We start from the raw sequence: 14,763 nt of genomic DNA, 5'->3' as shown, positions 1-14,763 counted from the left end.
AAAAGGGAGTTTATTTAGTTGAACATGAAGATCCAAACCAGTAATTTCAAGACATAGGGCTCAAGTCAAGATGCCATTTCCAGTCATCTGCCAACTACTTTGGGTTTTTCTTAGATTTGTCCTAAAGTGAAATTCTATTTCCCTGGAAAGTGACAGAATGAAGGAATCTTACCACTTCATAGATCCCTAAGTGGTTGATGACAAACAGATCTCAATCCTTGCTGACTGTGAAAATGTTAATTTTTGTCTTTCAATTTTATGGGTTTTATGAATCTTTAGATATTTCGTTGGCTTATTTGAAAGCTCCCTTGCTTGTGGGCTGATTAGACAGGCAGCAAGAATCCCCCAGCTTGTTAACACTGGGGATCTAGCGGTCTATGTCCTCTGTGGGCCCCTGTAGTATACCTCTAGGTATACTCTAAGGAGGAGAGGCTGACCCTGGATCAAAGCAGATCTTCCCTCTGAAGATAGGTTTCTATACTTAAGGGATTTAGATTAATTGGAACTCTTTTACACAGCTAATAGCTATGTGAGTATAAAAATAGAAATACTTTGGAAAACAGTTTGACGGTTGCTGATGAAGTATACACTGAGCAATTCTTTCTCATTCAAGAGGAGACATCTCCACACAAACAAAAAAAACCCTTAAGTATTTATTAGTTACTTGTTGTGCCTTAAGATGTCACCCCAAAACGTAGTGCCTTTTAAGAGCAATAATCCTTCATTTCTCATGGTTGTGGTAGAGCAGGTATTCAGAATCGGCTCAGGTGGTGGGGCTAGGGCATGGGCTTTTAGAAGGTTGCAAGCAGATGTGGACGGGGCTGGAGGACTCACTTCCAAGGAGGCACTCCCAGGGCTGTTGGCTGGGAGGGCCACTGCCGCTCCCTTACTGTGTGGCATGACAGCTGGCTTCTCCAGAGACCAGGCAGAAGCTGCACTGTCTTTTGTAACCTATGCTCAGTCACACTGTCACTTTTACTGTGTTCTGGTCGTCATAGGACCAGTTTGGTTCAGGTAGGAGGAGATTGCCTAACACTGTTGCAACCAGCCTCCTTCCTAGGGTACCAGTGTTTACTGAAAGTTTGTTACTAGTAACCCCAAACTGGAAACAACTCAAATGCCCACCAGTAAGAGAAAGAATAAACCGATGTATTTTTTGAAGTTTATTTATTTTGAAAGAGACAGTGCATGAGGGGGAGGGCCAGAGAGAGTGAGATGGAGAATCCCCAAGTAGGCGCTGCCCTGTAGAGCCTGATGAGGGGCTTGAACTCACCAAACCATGAGATCGTGACCTGAGCTTGAAACCAAGAGTCGGACGCTTAACCCTCTGAGCCACCCAGGTGCCCCAAGCTGATACTTTTATGTAATGTAGTATATAAAAACTATCCCAACTTGCAGTATAGGTCTCAGACACTAGATCAAAGAGTCTAAACACCGAAGACTGTATAGGATTCCGTTCATATGAAGTTCAAGAACAAGTAAAACTAATCTCTGGTGCTAGAATAGTTATCACCTGAAGAAGTGTTGACTGGGAATAAAAATGAAGGAACTTTCTAAGGATGCTTTTTTTTTTTTTTTTAATCTTTTACCAAGGTGGTAGTTAGATAGAAATATTCAGCAAACTTTCTACAACATTGGTACACCTTATATGCTTTGTTGTATGTGTTGGGACTCAGTAAGTTAAAAAAAGAAAAAGAAATAGGAGTTGTTAAAAAATCTTATCTCTTTGTGATAGGACTAGGAGATCTGCTTTTTCCCATCCTGACAGTGAGCAGATTGACCTGGGATTCTTGGAATTTAGGGATGTTAGACACCCTGGAAAGCAGAATCTGGTGTTTTAAACTCTTTCAATATTACTTTGAACAATAGACACATATAAATGGAAAAGAAACCTGAACACTAGTAATTTTTGGTCCAGTGTTTGAACTTAATCATCTTCAGTCACGCAGAGCCTCCGGTTGGCTTTTGTACCATGTGAGTAGACAGGATTCATATTTGAAAACATACTATCAAGAAAAAAGATCTCAGCAGACCATGCAGGATAAACAAATTTGTATTTGAAAGTCAGGATATACGAGATCTCTGTAAGGCTCAAATCATGTGCCAAAACTCAAGACAAATCAAGGAAATGGAGAGGCAATTTCAGAACATTTCATCTGGAAATGAAGCGAGGGGATGGAGACAAGATGGAAGGGAATAAATCAGAAATGAGAATTTTTCCTTGACTTAAAAGCTGTGTACTCTATCGATTAAAAATTTCCATCAACTAATCACAGAAGACCAGAGAAGACTTAGAATGGTGATAGAGAATATTGTAAGTTCTTTTTTTTTTTTTAATTTTTTTTTCAACGTTTATTTATTTTTTTTGGGACAGAGAGAGACAGAGCATGAACGGGGGAGGGGCAGAGAGAGAGGGAGACACAGAATCGGAAACAGGCTCCAGGCTCTGAGCCATCAGCCCAGAGCCTGACCCGGGGCTCAAACTCACGGACCGCGAGATCGTGACCTGGCTGAAGTCGGACGCTTAACCGACTGCGCCACCCAGGCGCCCCAGAGAATATTGTAAGTTCTAAAGCATATGGAATAGCCCAAGGTAGGACACTTTGCAAAAGATCAGAAGTCAGAATAACAGGCTACAACACAAACATAGAAGCCAGTAGAGTGATACCTTCAAAGTAGAGTATAGGCCACTGCACATCTATACTTTGGTACCTAGCTAAATGGTCAAGAGCCAGTTTGGGGATGGGCAGGGAGAAAGATAGTGTCAGGCATCTAAGTTCTTAGAGTTTGTCTTATACATCATTCTTTCTCAATATGCTGCCCGCGCTAGGTAACAAACTCAAATATGACCTAGGAGTTATCCCCTGAGAAAGGGAAGACATCACAGGGAAATCTTAAGCTGGCAGCCATGCAGCAGGCCTCGGCGAGCCCCTAAAAGGGCTATGTTATTACGTGACTACCCTGCAAGATAAGTTAATGATAGCCACACAGAGGAATTAACAATCAGCACTGATTTTATCCAGGAAAACCCTAAAGTATATAAGGGCAAATTACATTATTCTGACTAGATTTGAACAATCCTTTAATCCATGGGTAAAAGTTGTTACCTAGAAATCAGTGTCATTAAATTTGGAAGCTATGGTGAAGGTAGGGAAGAGGCTTGGGTGGCAATCTAAGTTCATAAGAAGTTACCAGAAAAAGCCTACTTAGAATGAGACAAATACCAAAGTAGTAGAAGTTTAAGAATGTTTAATAATGATCCCACTGTGGGGGTGCCTGGGTGGCTCAGTCGGTTAAGCGTCCGACTTCGGCTCAGGTCATGATCTCATGGTTCGTGAGTTTGAGCCCCGCATTGGGCTCTGTGCTGACAGCTCAGAGCCTGGAGCCTGCTTCGGATTCTGTGTCTCCCTCCCTCTCTCTCTACCCCTCCCCTGCTCATGCTCTCTCTCTCATTCTCAAAAATAAATAAAACATTAAAAAAATAATGATTCCACTGTGGATAATGGAGTTTCTAATTTAGTGAAGAGACTATGTATTAATAAGCTATTCCAGTTAAAGTTCCCGGGTGATATTTCACTTCAGAGCAGTGATTTAACTTTAAGCTAGGTAGTTTTGGCCAGGGGCTTTTCACTTCAGAGGCACGTTGTAATTTCTCCCTGCAATATTCCTTCTCCCTTTTGAGCAGGCCAAGTTCCAATAAGGATTCCATGGTTAGGAAAGCAGAAACACCCTAGATTTACAGTAGTGTAGATCACTACTCCTGGAAGATTCTCTGAAGAGTTTCCATGGCCAACTCTATTTGGGAAATCGTGTTTAGCTTCCTTTGGAGGCTAAGGACAATCAGTCTGAGAAGCCCTGCTAGAGAGAATCTGGTAGGTTCTAGGTCAAGGCTTAAGCACCAGGATTTTCTCTTTGGTTGGATCTAGAATTAGCATAGATGCTTTTTTTTTTTTTTTTTTTTTTTGAGGGAGGGTAATAACATCAATACTGAGTAGATAACCTACATTCCAGGTGCTCTACTAGAAGACTCTCCTCTCGTAAATCCGAATACTTGAAATAAGCAAATTAGTTTCATTTACAGAACCCCACATACCTGCTTTGTTTTAGTGGGATAAGCCTGGAACTCATATCCCCTTGGTTTTATCACGGAGAGAGCAGGATGGGACTTTGGAATCCCGTTCTCCCTGCCTGTCTTTTCTTGACTTTTCCCCTCACTTACCACCCAACATTTGTCCGTCCTTGTTGATGGGGCATCTTTCCTGGTGGTTGTTGCTTGGTTTCCTGGTTGTTGTAGAATGCCTGTCACATCGTGGATCTCCAATACGTGTTTGAATTTAGTGGACTCTAGTCATGCTGTAGCTCCTAGCTTGAGCAGCTCCTAGCCAAATGTGGCTATAGACCCACAAAGTAGGGCTAAGAAATTTAATGAAATTTAGAAACCGCTAGTGTATTTCGATACTCGGAAACTTAATGTTTGGAACAATTTGGGTATGTGAGCCTATTTACATACCTATTTGGGTATGTAAACATTCTAAGACCTAAATAATGGTACTTCTGGCTAATGTTTAACCTGCAAATTAAGGTGTACTATAAATATACATGGATGTAAAACTAGAGCTTAAATTTGGTTTTACAGAAGTGATAGGATTTGGATGCATTACATCTATTCATGGTTAAACTAAATTACATCTATTCATGGTTTCCCAGGTCAACTACAGTTCTACTTAGTGAACAAGTTAACTGCTATCTCCACTGCAATCCAAGACCATTGCCCTTCCCCTTTAGCACAGAAGGTAGTTAGTACTCCCAGCCCTTTTCTCTAGGCATCTATTTAAGCCACATCCCCTAAGCAAGCATCAGGCCAACAGGCAAGCTTTAGAAAACCTTGTCAAGCTGAATCTATGTGCCACTGGAAATTAGTCCTATGGAGGAGCAGAGGGTTTTCAGTAGGAGATGGAGTTAAAAGCAGAATATGTGAAATGACACTAGATCTCAGACTAAAACAGGCATCCCTAATTCCAAATTCATGTTTCTGCCCTCCCAGTTCAAGTTGTGTTGCCTTGGTCCTCATTTGGAGTAGGAGTTTACAAAGCACGGTGGGTGCATGCTACCTCATGTTTTCGTGAGGCTCAAGTGTGTTATCAGGCATCTAGGATAGTTCCTGTCACATAAGCATGTAGTGTCCCTGTTGGTTGAATAAGGAAATTCACAGTCCCTGCTTAGCAGTTTGAAGTGAGGTTGACTTGTCTACAAAGCAGGTATTTCAGTACCAAGTTTAATGCCTTTTACTTTGCCGAAATATAAAGCAATCTAGAAGTTACTCCCTGAAGACAAACGGGGAAACTTTGTTTAACCAGGATTAATTTCAGAAATCCCCCCTGGAGAGATTAGAGACTGCCAGATTATGGCCAACAGTCCTAGGGAGTCCTTGGAGCAGGCTGTTTATTTCCCTGGAGAAGTCACCATGCTTTTCTGTTAGTCTTAAGACTGTTTCGGGCTCAAAACTAAGCTTCTTCTGATCAGACTACTTGTGGTTGACAAATCCATGATCAGATGCTTCCTTTTAGTCACTGTTAATAGACACTGGATTTCAGTGTGGGGTGATTAGAATAATATCAGGGTCACTTGAGAAGTGGTTAGAAGTGTAAATTCTTAAGCATCAGCCCAGACCTACTTAAACTCTGGGGGTAGGGCCTATTATGGTTTTTTTAGCAGCCTTCTTTCAGAGAACTTGTGGTCTAGAAGATTTCACACTAGGTCTAGATTAATTCTGCCTTAGTTTGGTCTTTTGGAAGAGTTTTTTTCTACACACCCTCTTGAGCTTGAAACCATCTCTGCTAAATCTGATGTGTTTAGTTCTTGTATCCACTGCTTAGGTGGTCATCCAACTATGAGTCTACTGCAACGTTATTCTATTTGGAAGCTGGAAAAGCTGGCTGGAGTCAAAACCTAGGGTATCATGGTTTTTCTTCTACCGTCATGCAAAATAATGCCCCAGGCTGGAGAGAGGAGATGCCCAGAGCAGATAGAGGACTTTATTTACAATAGTGGTTTACCTTTCGAATGAGAGGCTGGGCACAGGCTGGTAATGCAATCTGGTTTTATTAACACAACTGGAATAATTCACCTCCGTTTCCTGATAGCCAAGTAGGACACTAACAAGAATCCAAAGATTAGGGTCCCAGAAAGGCCTGCCATCCACAGAGCTTGGGAGTCTATAGGAGAACCTGTAGGATGGACCAGGAGGTTAGCAGATGCCAAAACCAAGTGATACCATAGCCTGAAAAATACGCATGCTCTTTAGCAAAACCAAGCTGGTCAACTGGAGATTCACACTGGTCGTATTAGCACGGGATAAGAAGTGGGGATGAGGAAGTAGCTTTGGTTTGACTAGTGGTTCAGGTATGAGGCTTCAAATAGCTAGTTAAGTCTCTTCTCACTCACTTGAGTTTTTGTGGAGCTTCTCTGCAGAGTCCATAGTGGCTTGGAGTAGAATCATGGGGCCCTTGCTAGAGATGCTCGCAGTACTGCTGTGAAGATGGAGGTCAGAGCGTCGTCTTCCTGTTGGAGAGAAGACAGCTAGGGATTAGTCAGACTCTTTTGCACACGGAGGGGGTGGGAGTTGGAGAGTTAAGTCCCTCAATATGTACAGCTCCATTCCATGCCTTCAGAAAACCTCGTTAAAAACAAAAAAAACATTGGGGTGCCTACGTGGCTCAGTTGGTTAGGCGTCTGACTCTTGATTTCGGCTCAGATCATGATCTCACGAAGTTCGAGCCCCACATCAGGCTCAGCCCTGACAGTGCAGAGCCTGCTTGGGATCTTGCTTGTCCTTTCTCTGCCCCCTGCTCGCACTCGCTCAAAGTAAATTAACTTAAAACAGTAAGGAAAACACAGAACCTCCTTAAGGTGTTAGATATAAAGTCTTGTCTGAGTTTATATTAACACTGCTACCTCAGTTTCGCCAGAATTTGGTAATAGAGATTAGGATATTAGCCTTTCCCCAAACTGCCATCCTCCTCTAGAAGAGTCATTTGGACAGTAACCTGTTAATACCAACACCCTTTCCTAAGCTACAAAGGTAACTGGTAGCTTATGAATCCCATTTCTATTACCAGTTATAGGACTTTGGAAAAGTCCATCTAAGTTTTAGTTTCTTTAGGAGTATACAGAATATTTTTGGAGTTAGATCCTAAGTATTTAATGCAGTATTTCATGACTCTCATTACATTACCAATGTAATGGTAATGTATATTACCATTATATACAATATATTCTGGAATATATTATATATATAATATATATTACCATTATATACAATATATTCTGGAATATATTTTTGCCAGAAGGGGCTCACGAATCCCAAGTAATTCAGGGGCTAGACAGGTAAAAGTTAGTGGACCAGGTAGGAATACAGACATGTAACAAGAGTATTGGCTCTGATCAACTCAAGTAGATACTCTGTCGGCAATCATATGCCACCTATAAATCTTCAGGTCATGTTGCCAGACCTGCCTTCGAGCAGGGGTAAATATCTAGATTTGTGAACTAGCCGGATAACAAGGGTTTTGTTAGACTGAGCCATATGTAGGTCATGAGCCAGTTTGATTCCTGGCTTAATCATAATGTATATGGAAAAAGCAAAGACTGAGAGTTACTGGAGGATTGATAGCTCCTATTTAAAAGGCTTGGAATTCTAGGAAGCTGCTTGTCTGTTCTATTGCCTCAAAATACTTGAAGCAGCCTCATTAAGAAAAATCAATCTTCACTTGGAATCGTTTGCCCACAGGGCAAAAGAGGTTAGCCGTGGGACTCCAGATTATTTCAAGTTTGTCCTCCAGTGTAGACAGTGTGGATACTCACGCCTGGCAACAGGACAGGTTATCCTACAGGAGGAGGTCCCAGCAGGCTGGCAGATGGATACATTACAGTGCAGATACACCTGGGAGCCAACAGAATGGAGATCATGGAGGAGAACCACATCAGAAGTCTTAAAACTTACCTCCCCGGGAAGAGGTTGAAAGAAACTTAACAGCAAATCTGGACACCCCAAGCCAATATCGCAATAGCACTGAAGAACTAGAGTCTAGAGGGCAGAGGACACTTGTGTCATTGGGATCAGTGATCACTGAGGAAGTACCAACAAGCCAAAATCAAAGGGCAGCCTTGGCCAAGGACTGGTGGGATGTGGAAAGGATTCCAAGTTGGCGGTTGGGGAGGGGGCATTTGGAGCCCTGCTGAGGAACACACAGGGCAGAATACACATCATACCGGTCCCCGGAGTGCCCACTTTGCCATGGTGTCCACAAAGCTGAAGGTGAAAATACTGAAGCGCTTGTAGTAAGATGGAAATGGTGTATCCAGGGCCTTCTGGACAGGGATCAGCTGGGTTTGATAGTTGTCTCCAACGTAGGGGCATCTAAGCAAAGATATCCAGCAGTCAGGATGGGCTTCCATGGGGGACCCCAGCACAGGTACATGGAGAAGCCACTTACCCTTTCACCAGAATGGGCCACTGGGACGGACTCTGGGAGTTCTTGCTGGGTGTGGCCCAACAGTTATGGAGGAGCAGCCCCAGGGAGGGGTCTGTTCTGTGGCGGATAGAGACCTCCACATAAATGGGATCCCGAAGCAACTTTACCACTGGGTAGTCACCAATAGTGTAGTAGGAGCCATAGTGCTTATCTGCAAGAGGCCAAAGTGGGTTGGAGCACTAAGGACAGAGCTAGAACTCTCTAGATGGCCTGAGACAGACCATCGCCCATAGGAGCACCTCTAGCAAGTATCTTATTACCAATTTGGTCTATTTAAATATTTTTAGTATTTATTTTGAGAGAGAGAGAGCGTTAGAGCAAGTACACAAGTGGGAGGTGGGGCAGAAAGGGAAGAGAGAATCCCAAGCATGGTTGGGGCCATCAGCCCGGAGCCTGATGCAGGGGGCTGCAAACCAGGAGATCATGACCTGAGTCAAAACCAAGAGTTGGACGCTTAACCAACTGAACCACCCAGATGCCCCAACCAAGTTGGTCTCCTAATGCCAAGAGAAGTAATAAGGCTTTAAGACTGTAGGCTAGCCAGGAGGGTCTCACCTTTGGCAATCTTGAGTTCCAGACTGAGGGGTCCATGCTGGGTTTTCAGATGGGGTGGTGGGATGGTAAACACCTGAACGCTAAGCGGGAAGGCATTGCTCCTTACAGAGTAGCTGCAGCTAACTCGAAGCCTATGGAAAAACATGACCTTTGTTAGCTCTCGTGGGTGGTAGCCTGGGCCCCCACCTTTCAGGTTTTAAAGGTTTTTAGGAACCATTCTACGCTAGGCATGGGACAAGTTTGTCAACAGGATGGGTATGGTTTCGGAGCTTGTGGGAACTAGATCTTAGCTGGGGAGACTAAGACCTAGACAGGATCAGTGTTTGAGCGTTGGAGATCTAAGAACCAGGCAAGACCTAGACGTGATACTGTGAGAAACATGAGCCTTTTGTAGAGAAGGTAGTCAGGGAAGATCCTGCAGGGAGTGGCTATGAAGGAAGAGAAGTAGTAACAGAGGTAAGAGGAGGGAGAGAAACAGCAGAGAACAGAGGCCAGAGTTGGTCCTTCTATATAGTCTCCTGAGACCACAGTCCAGGGTTGGAAATAGGGAGAGAGAGATGGCATTTCACAGAAGATGGGTTAAGACTGGGAAGTAGGCAGTGTTTCATGCAAGGTCCTACAAATTACCTTCATATCAAGTTTAAGCTATGTCAGGACAAGGAGGAAGCTTTGAGTGTAAAATCTTATCTAAGGTGTTAAGGGATTCTTTTTGCAACAGGGTGGACTGTGCAGGCAGAAGGGAGAAGGCCAAAATGAACACCAGGAAATCCCGGTCAGTGAAATAGGAGTCCGGGGGAGTTTGAGGCTTAAATGAAGTCAGTGGCAGCGATGCAGGGAGATCTGATCCGATATGGTCAGTAAGATCAGACAGCCAAGGCAGTAGATGGGTCTCTGGTCATGACCAGAGGTTCTGTGGATTCAGGGCTTTACCCTAGAATCCTGTTTTATGGAAGAGAAGTCATTCTGGTCCAGCAGGGTGAGGTTAACTCAGACCTTTACCTGAAGATACTGTCACGGGTAATAGAACCATGGCTCCAAGTTCTCACATCTCTAGCTGCCACCAGCTCATTTTCATATACTGCCTGGTCTCCAGTGACCTAGAAGTATGGGCAAAGAAGTGTGGCCATTCCTGCTAGCCAGGTGCCCTTTCACTCAGAATTTGCTCTGATCTAGCAGTCAGCAAGGCTACCCCATCATAGGCTGCATTTTCTTCCCCTTGAGCAGAGGCAACAGCAGGTGGATTAACTGACCTGGGACCTTCTCACCTCACTTATCTCAGGATAAGAGAATAGGGCTTTGAGCACTCCGATGAGGTAGCCAGGAACATGACCACCAAGGCCAGCCAATTTCCCTGCTTGCTTCCCAGGGCAGTGTGGCAAGAAGAACCTATTACTTGTCCTCGTGTGTGGCTCGGTAGAAGTGCTCTGGCACAATTAGGATCTTAGCTGAACACCCAGGGAAGTTTTCTGCTTTCTCAGCATGAAGTATTCTTCTGTCCTAGAGACCATCCTCCGGACCAAGAGGTGGTCAGCTGTATCCTTCCTGGCTAAGAGACTCCACCACTCCTGCCCTGTCACTAGGACGTTTCTTTCTGACTTCGAGTTAGGAACAGGGCCAAAACTCAGCTGTTCTTACCCATCTCGTGGTGCCACAGGAATTAAATGGAAAAAAGAACAGGGCAAAGGCACGTGTTGCTTTCACAGGGTTACATTCGTGGTCCTTCCCGAAGGCCAAGCGCAGAGAATTTAAGAGCAGCGGGGGGGAGGTCACGTTCCGAGACACGGCGATGGAGAAGTGGCCGTCTTGGGTACAGCGTGAGGTCACTGAGAAATCAGAGTTGCTGTGCTGAAAGCAGGTCCTCCCTCCCGGTATTGAGCCAGCTAGACATTTAGCTACTTTTGATCCCTCCTCCCCGGGAAGCTGCCAGTCCCAGCTAGCGACCTTGCTGCATGTTCAGCTGGCTGAGCCTAATTAAAGCACTGAATGAGTATCCTCAGGAGCCCCTGGGTTTGAATGTTGCCTCCACTACTTGAGCAACTCGAGGCAAAGCACATAACCTCCTAACTCTAGCTTCCTCCGTACAAGAAGACAAAGTACTATTATACCTATCAGTCAGTATTCAGAGCTTAGAGTAGAGGGCTGCCTGTACGTGTTTTGCATTAGAAAACCTTAGAGTAGGATTTGGGACACACAGGGAGTCTTGAGAGGAGGCTCTGTGGACACTTAACCTATTTATTCCCAAGGTGGCTCATAATCTTCAATTTCTGTCAACTGGCTTTTTTGCTTCTGGAGCTCATTGAATATTTTGGTTTCTAGGAGAATTGGCAAGGGAAGGCTGTAGAAAGTGAGCACATAGGGTCAAGTATTCTAGGATGCGTTCATAGCTTATACATTCAACTTCTGGTCATCTTTAAACATTGGTTTTCTGGTGGGGGTAAGGGGGAGGGAAGATCACCCTTCTCTGGGTTTAGTTGCGAGTAATCCAGATTTTAACCGGTTTCAGAGATGCACGAACTCACCTGTGTTTCCATAGTAACAGGAATTTGCCTCTGATTTGTAGCAGCAACCAAGCTTATTGCAGTCTCCCTGAGTGATGGGTGAAGAAGCACATGGTAGCCTGTCCCACATTGGGACAGAGTCACACAAGTCAGCGTTTGGAGCTTCTAGTGCTACGTTTTGAAGAGGAGAGGGACTTAAGCTCGATACCAAAGCTTGGTCTTTCAAGAAAAAAAAAAAAAAGATAATTACAAAGTATCAAAACTTGGGGCACCTGGATGACACTTTATTTCAGCTCAGTTCATGATCTCCTGGTTTGAAAGTTCGAATCTCACATCAGGCTCGGAGCTGTGCTAGCATGGCACCTGCTTGGAATTCTCTCCCCCCTCTCTGCCCCTACCCCATTTATGCTGTCTCTAAATCAATAATATGCAAACTTAAAAACAACTAAGTATCAAAATTCCCACAGATGCCCGATGATCAGGGTGGATCCATATTACATACTAGCAATTACATTTCAGGAAGTTAAGTCAATATTAAGTCCCCTGGGAAGAGTCCCCTGAAACTAGTACATTTTGAAAGAAGAGAGTCCCAGCAAGAGCTGTAGGTGCAGTGGGGCCCTTTATGCTTTGCTTCACGCAAGATAGCCTTCCTTCCGTTCTGCTGAGATGCTACTCCATCTTTGAGAGCTAGGAATTACCAGGGGATTGTTCTGAAACGCGGGTTCTGGCACCGTAGGGCTGGTACAGGGACCGGGATCCTGCGTTTTCATCAGTGCTATCCCTCTGGATTACATTTTGGGTACAAGGTGGGGTAGAAGAGGGGACTACAGGTTGGAATCCACTAGGACTTTGAGGGAGGGCTCGCAGAGGACAAGGCAAGAGTCACCGAAGCCGAGTACGAGTCACGTTTCCTGCTAATTCCCCAGCTGAATGATCCAGTTGCCTCCAGCTGAAATGGTGGAGTTCTATTTTCAGGGCACAGTTGCTCCTGGAAGGCATCTGCCAGGTGTCCTGGGTAGCTTCAGTTTTCTCCTGAAGCGGCTCAACGTTGAGGAGCTCCAGGTTCTGGGCTAATTCTGGTTTGAATCCCAGCCCCGGCACCCACTGGGAGGGGCCCTTGGCCAAGCTTGCTGCTGGGGGCAGCGATAGATAGCGTGTAAGGCACCGGTTAGGACAAGGGAGGGGACAGCGAAGCACTCTCCACAGTGCCTCGTGCTGAATAGTTGCTCTAGTGGCGGTTATCCTAAGGGCTGCGTGCGCAGGGCAGCTGGAGGGGAGTCCTTCAGGAGTGGCAGGGGTCACTATCGCTGCACAGAGCGGGTAGAAGAGGCCCAAGAACACATTCCAGGCAGCTCAGCACCACCGAGAACCCGAGAGTTTCCAGTCCTTACCTGGGGGATTCCTAGGACACCTGAGCACCTTGGTGTTGGTAACCCTGCGCCCAGCCGCATCTGTGCCTTCAACTCCGACTATCATGACGTAGTGGGGGTCCTGGGGAGTCACCCTGGATGCTGGGGTGGGGGGCCTCGACGTTCCTGGGGATTGGGTTGTGCTCACCCACTCGGTGACATAGCAGCTGCTGTAAGACGCTTCTAACAGCACGGAGCCCCCTGGGCTCTCCCTTACCCAAGTACCGCAGCCGGAGTTGTTCTGCAGCCTGTGTGGCAGCCCGCGATGGTCTAGGGGGTGAAGGGGAGCAAAAAGCACAGGTGGTCAGTCTCCACACTCACCAGGGCGGGGAAAGGACCGCCAACTTTGCCCACTGGACCCTGAGGGGCAGCAGCGAAGAGAGAGAGAGGGACAAGAGGGGGCTCAGATTCAGAAGAGAAGTTACATTTTAGAGGGTTTGATCTGTAGGAGTACCTGCAGAGGTCACCAAAGGGGGAAAGTGTTAGGAGGGTGAGAGCGTTAAGCCCCTAAGCCGGGGGAGTTGTCCAACTTACCCCAGGCTATGAGTGCAGGAGTCGCTTTCCCGGGGCTCGGGTTTATGGCAAACTGAAGGCTCTGGAGCCCACAATGGAGTTCACCGGGATAATCTGGTACCTGGGGCTTCTGCTGGCCACGCACAGCGAGAGACAAGGGAACACAGAGCAAGAGGGGCTGCAGCAGCCACATGATGCCATCAGGAGCCCCCACTGGCTGTGAGACCTGTACTTAGTTTCCCATGAACCAGAGCTCCCTTTGCCCCGTGAGGTGGCTTTAAATACAGAAGGAAACCGCTGTCAGGTGCACACCTGGGTGACATGCAGGTGAAGCTCCTTTGGAAAGGGTGGCTCTTCAGCCTCATTCACTTTAGGCCAAGGTCTGCAGCTGCATCGTGTTAAACACTGCAATCCAGGCAATTCTGAGCTCAGGAAAAATGTGGTACCTTATAGCTCAAAGAGGCTTCTCCAAGATGGCTCCCGTGTAGCACTTTATTCTAGCAGCTTACTGACTTCAGGAGACCATCTTCTAGAATTTCGCGTATTTGGGTACGAATCGAGCCCCGCTGCTTATGAGCTATGTGATCTGGGTAAGTTACAACTTTTTGGAATCTCAAGTTTTCTCTTCTGTAAAATGGGAATAATATCTCCTGGTAGGAGTATGCTTGAGGGTTACGTGAGCTATTCTACGTCACGTGTCTGGCACGGTGCTCAGCCAACACTGTTGGGGCCTTGAAGGACCCCCATCACCTTCATGGTTCTAGGCTCTCACAAGAAGTTACTGCACAATTGGAACCTGGCTTAAATCTCAGAAAAATGTAACCTTGATTCAAAAAAAAAAAAAAAAAAAGCTGACTTAAAACCCTTCCCTGGCTCTAAGAGAGAATTCCACCACTGGAGTCTTTTCTTGACAAATTCCAAAAACTGTGTTTGCCATAGTGTCCTATTGGGCTCCCTAATAAGACCTAGGTGAAAATGTGGGTCGTGACATAAATTTCCCAAACAAATTCTGCCTCTTACATGGATATTTTTAAATCTCTTACCATTCGCCTAGGTTTTAGCCATATTTTCATAAATACGTGGGAGTTTGCTATTTGCATGCTTTCCATGTTGGTGTTCTCATCCTTATGAGCTGTGGTTTGCATGATCTGGGCACCGTTTAGGCCCTAGCACCAGACCAGGTTATAGAGGCATTCTGAGAGCTTGAGGAATGGATGGATATACTCCTCACTGCTGAGGCAAGAACTTGAAAAC

General features: G+C 45.5%; 1 protein-coding gene across 1 annotated transcript; it reads right to left on the bottom strand.

Moving 5' to 3' along the window:
- Nucleotides 1-6,123: 6,123 nt before the first annotated feature.
- On the bottom strand, nucleotides 6,124-13,702 carry ZP4 (zona pellucida glycoprotein 4). Its single transcript, XM_086681297.1, has 12 exons — nucleotides 13,531-13,702; nucleotides 13,145-13,266; nucleotides 12,979-13,078; nucleotides 11,609-11,758; nucleotides 10,725-10,912; nucleotides 10,089-10,186; nucleotides 9,090-9,220; nucleotides 8,496-8,685; nucleotides 8,272-8,419; nucleotides 7,864-7,942; nucleotides 6,445-6,561; nucleotides 6,124-6,227 (listed from the first exon to the last, which is right to left on the bottom strand). Exons 1-12 carry the CDS (start codon nucleotides 13,700-13,702, stop codon nucleotides 6,124-6,126), a joined length of 1,599 nt encoding a protein of 532 aa, XP_086537423.1.
- Nucleotides 13,703-14,763: the final 1,061 nt, after the last annotated feature.

Source organism: Puma concolor, chromosome D2 (genome assembly GCF_028749965.1).
Source record: "Puma concolor isolate L17-30 chromosome D2, mPumCon1.1.hap2, whole genome shotgun sequence".
NCBI lineage: Eukaryota > Metazoa > Chordata > Mammalia > Carnivora > Felidae > Puma > Puma concolor.
Note: the sequence above shows the minus strand (reverse complement) of the source record. Positions and strands in the feature narration are given on the sequence as shown.

Bases quoted from the DNA above. Each gene is read 5' to 3' on its own strand.
- ZP4 (XM_086681297.1), bottom strand. From the start codon at position 13,702: ATGTGGCTGCTGCAGCCCCTCTTGCTCTGTGTTCCCTTGTCTCTCGCT. The intron at 9,221-10,088 runs GTAAAGGTCTGA...GTTTTTCCATAG, and splicing joins ACCCGTGACAGTATCTTCAG to GCTTCGAGTTAGCTGCAGCT. The intron at 8,686-9,089 runs GTGAGACCCTCC...GGCCTCTTGCAG, and splicing joins GGAACTCAAGATTGCCAAAG to ATAAGCACTATGGCTCCTAC.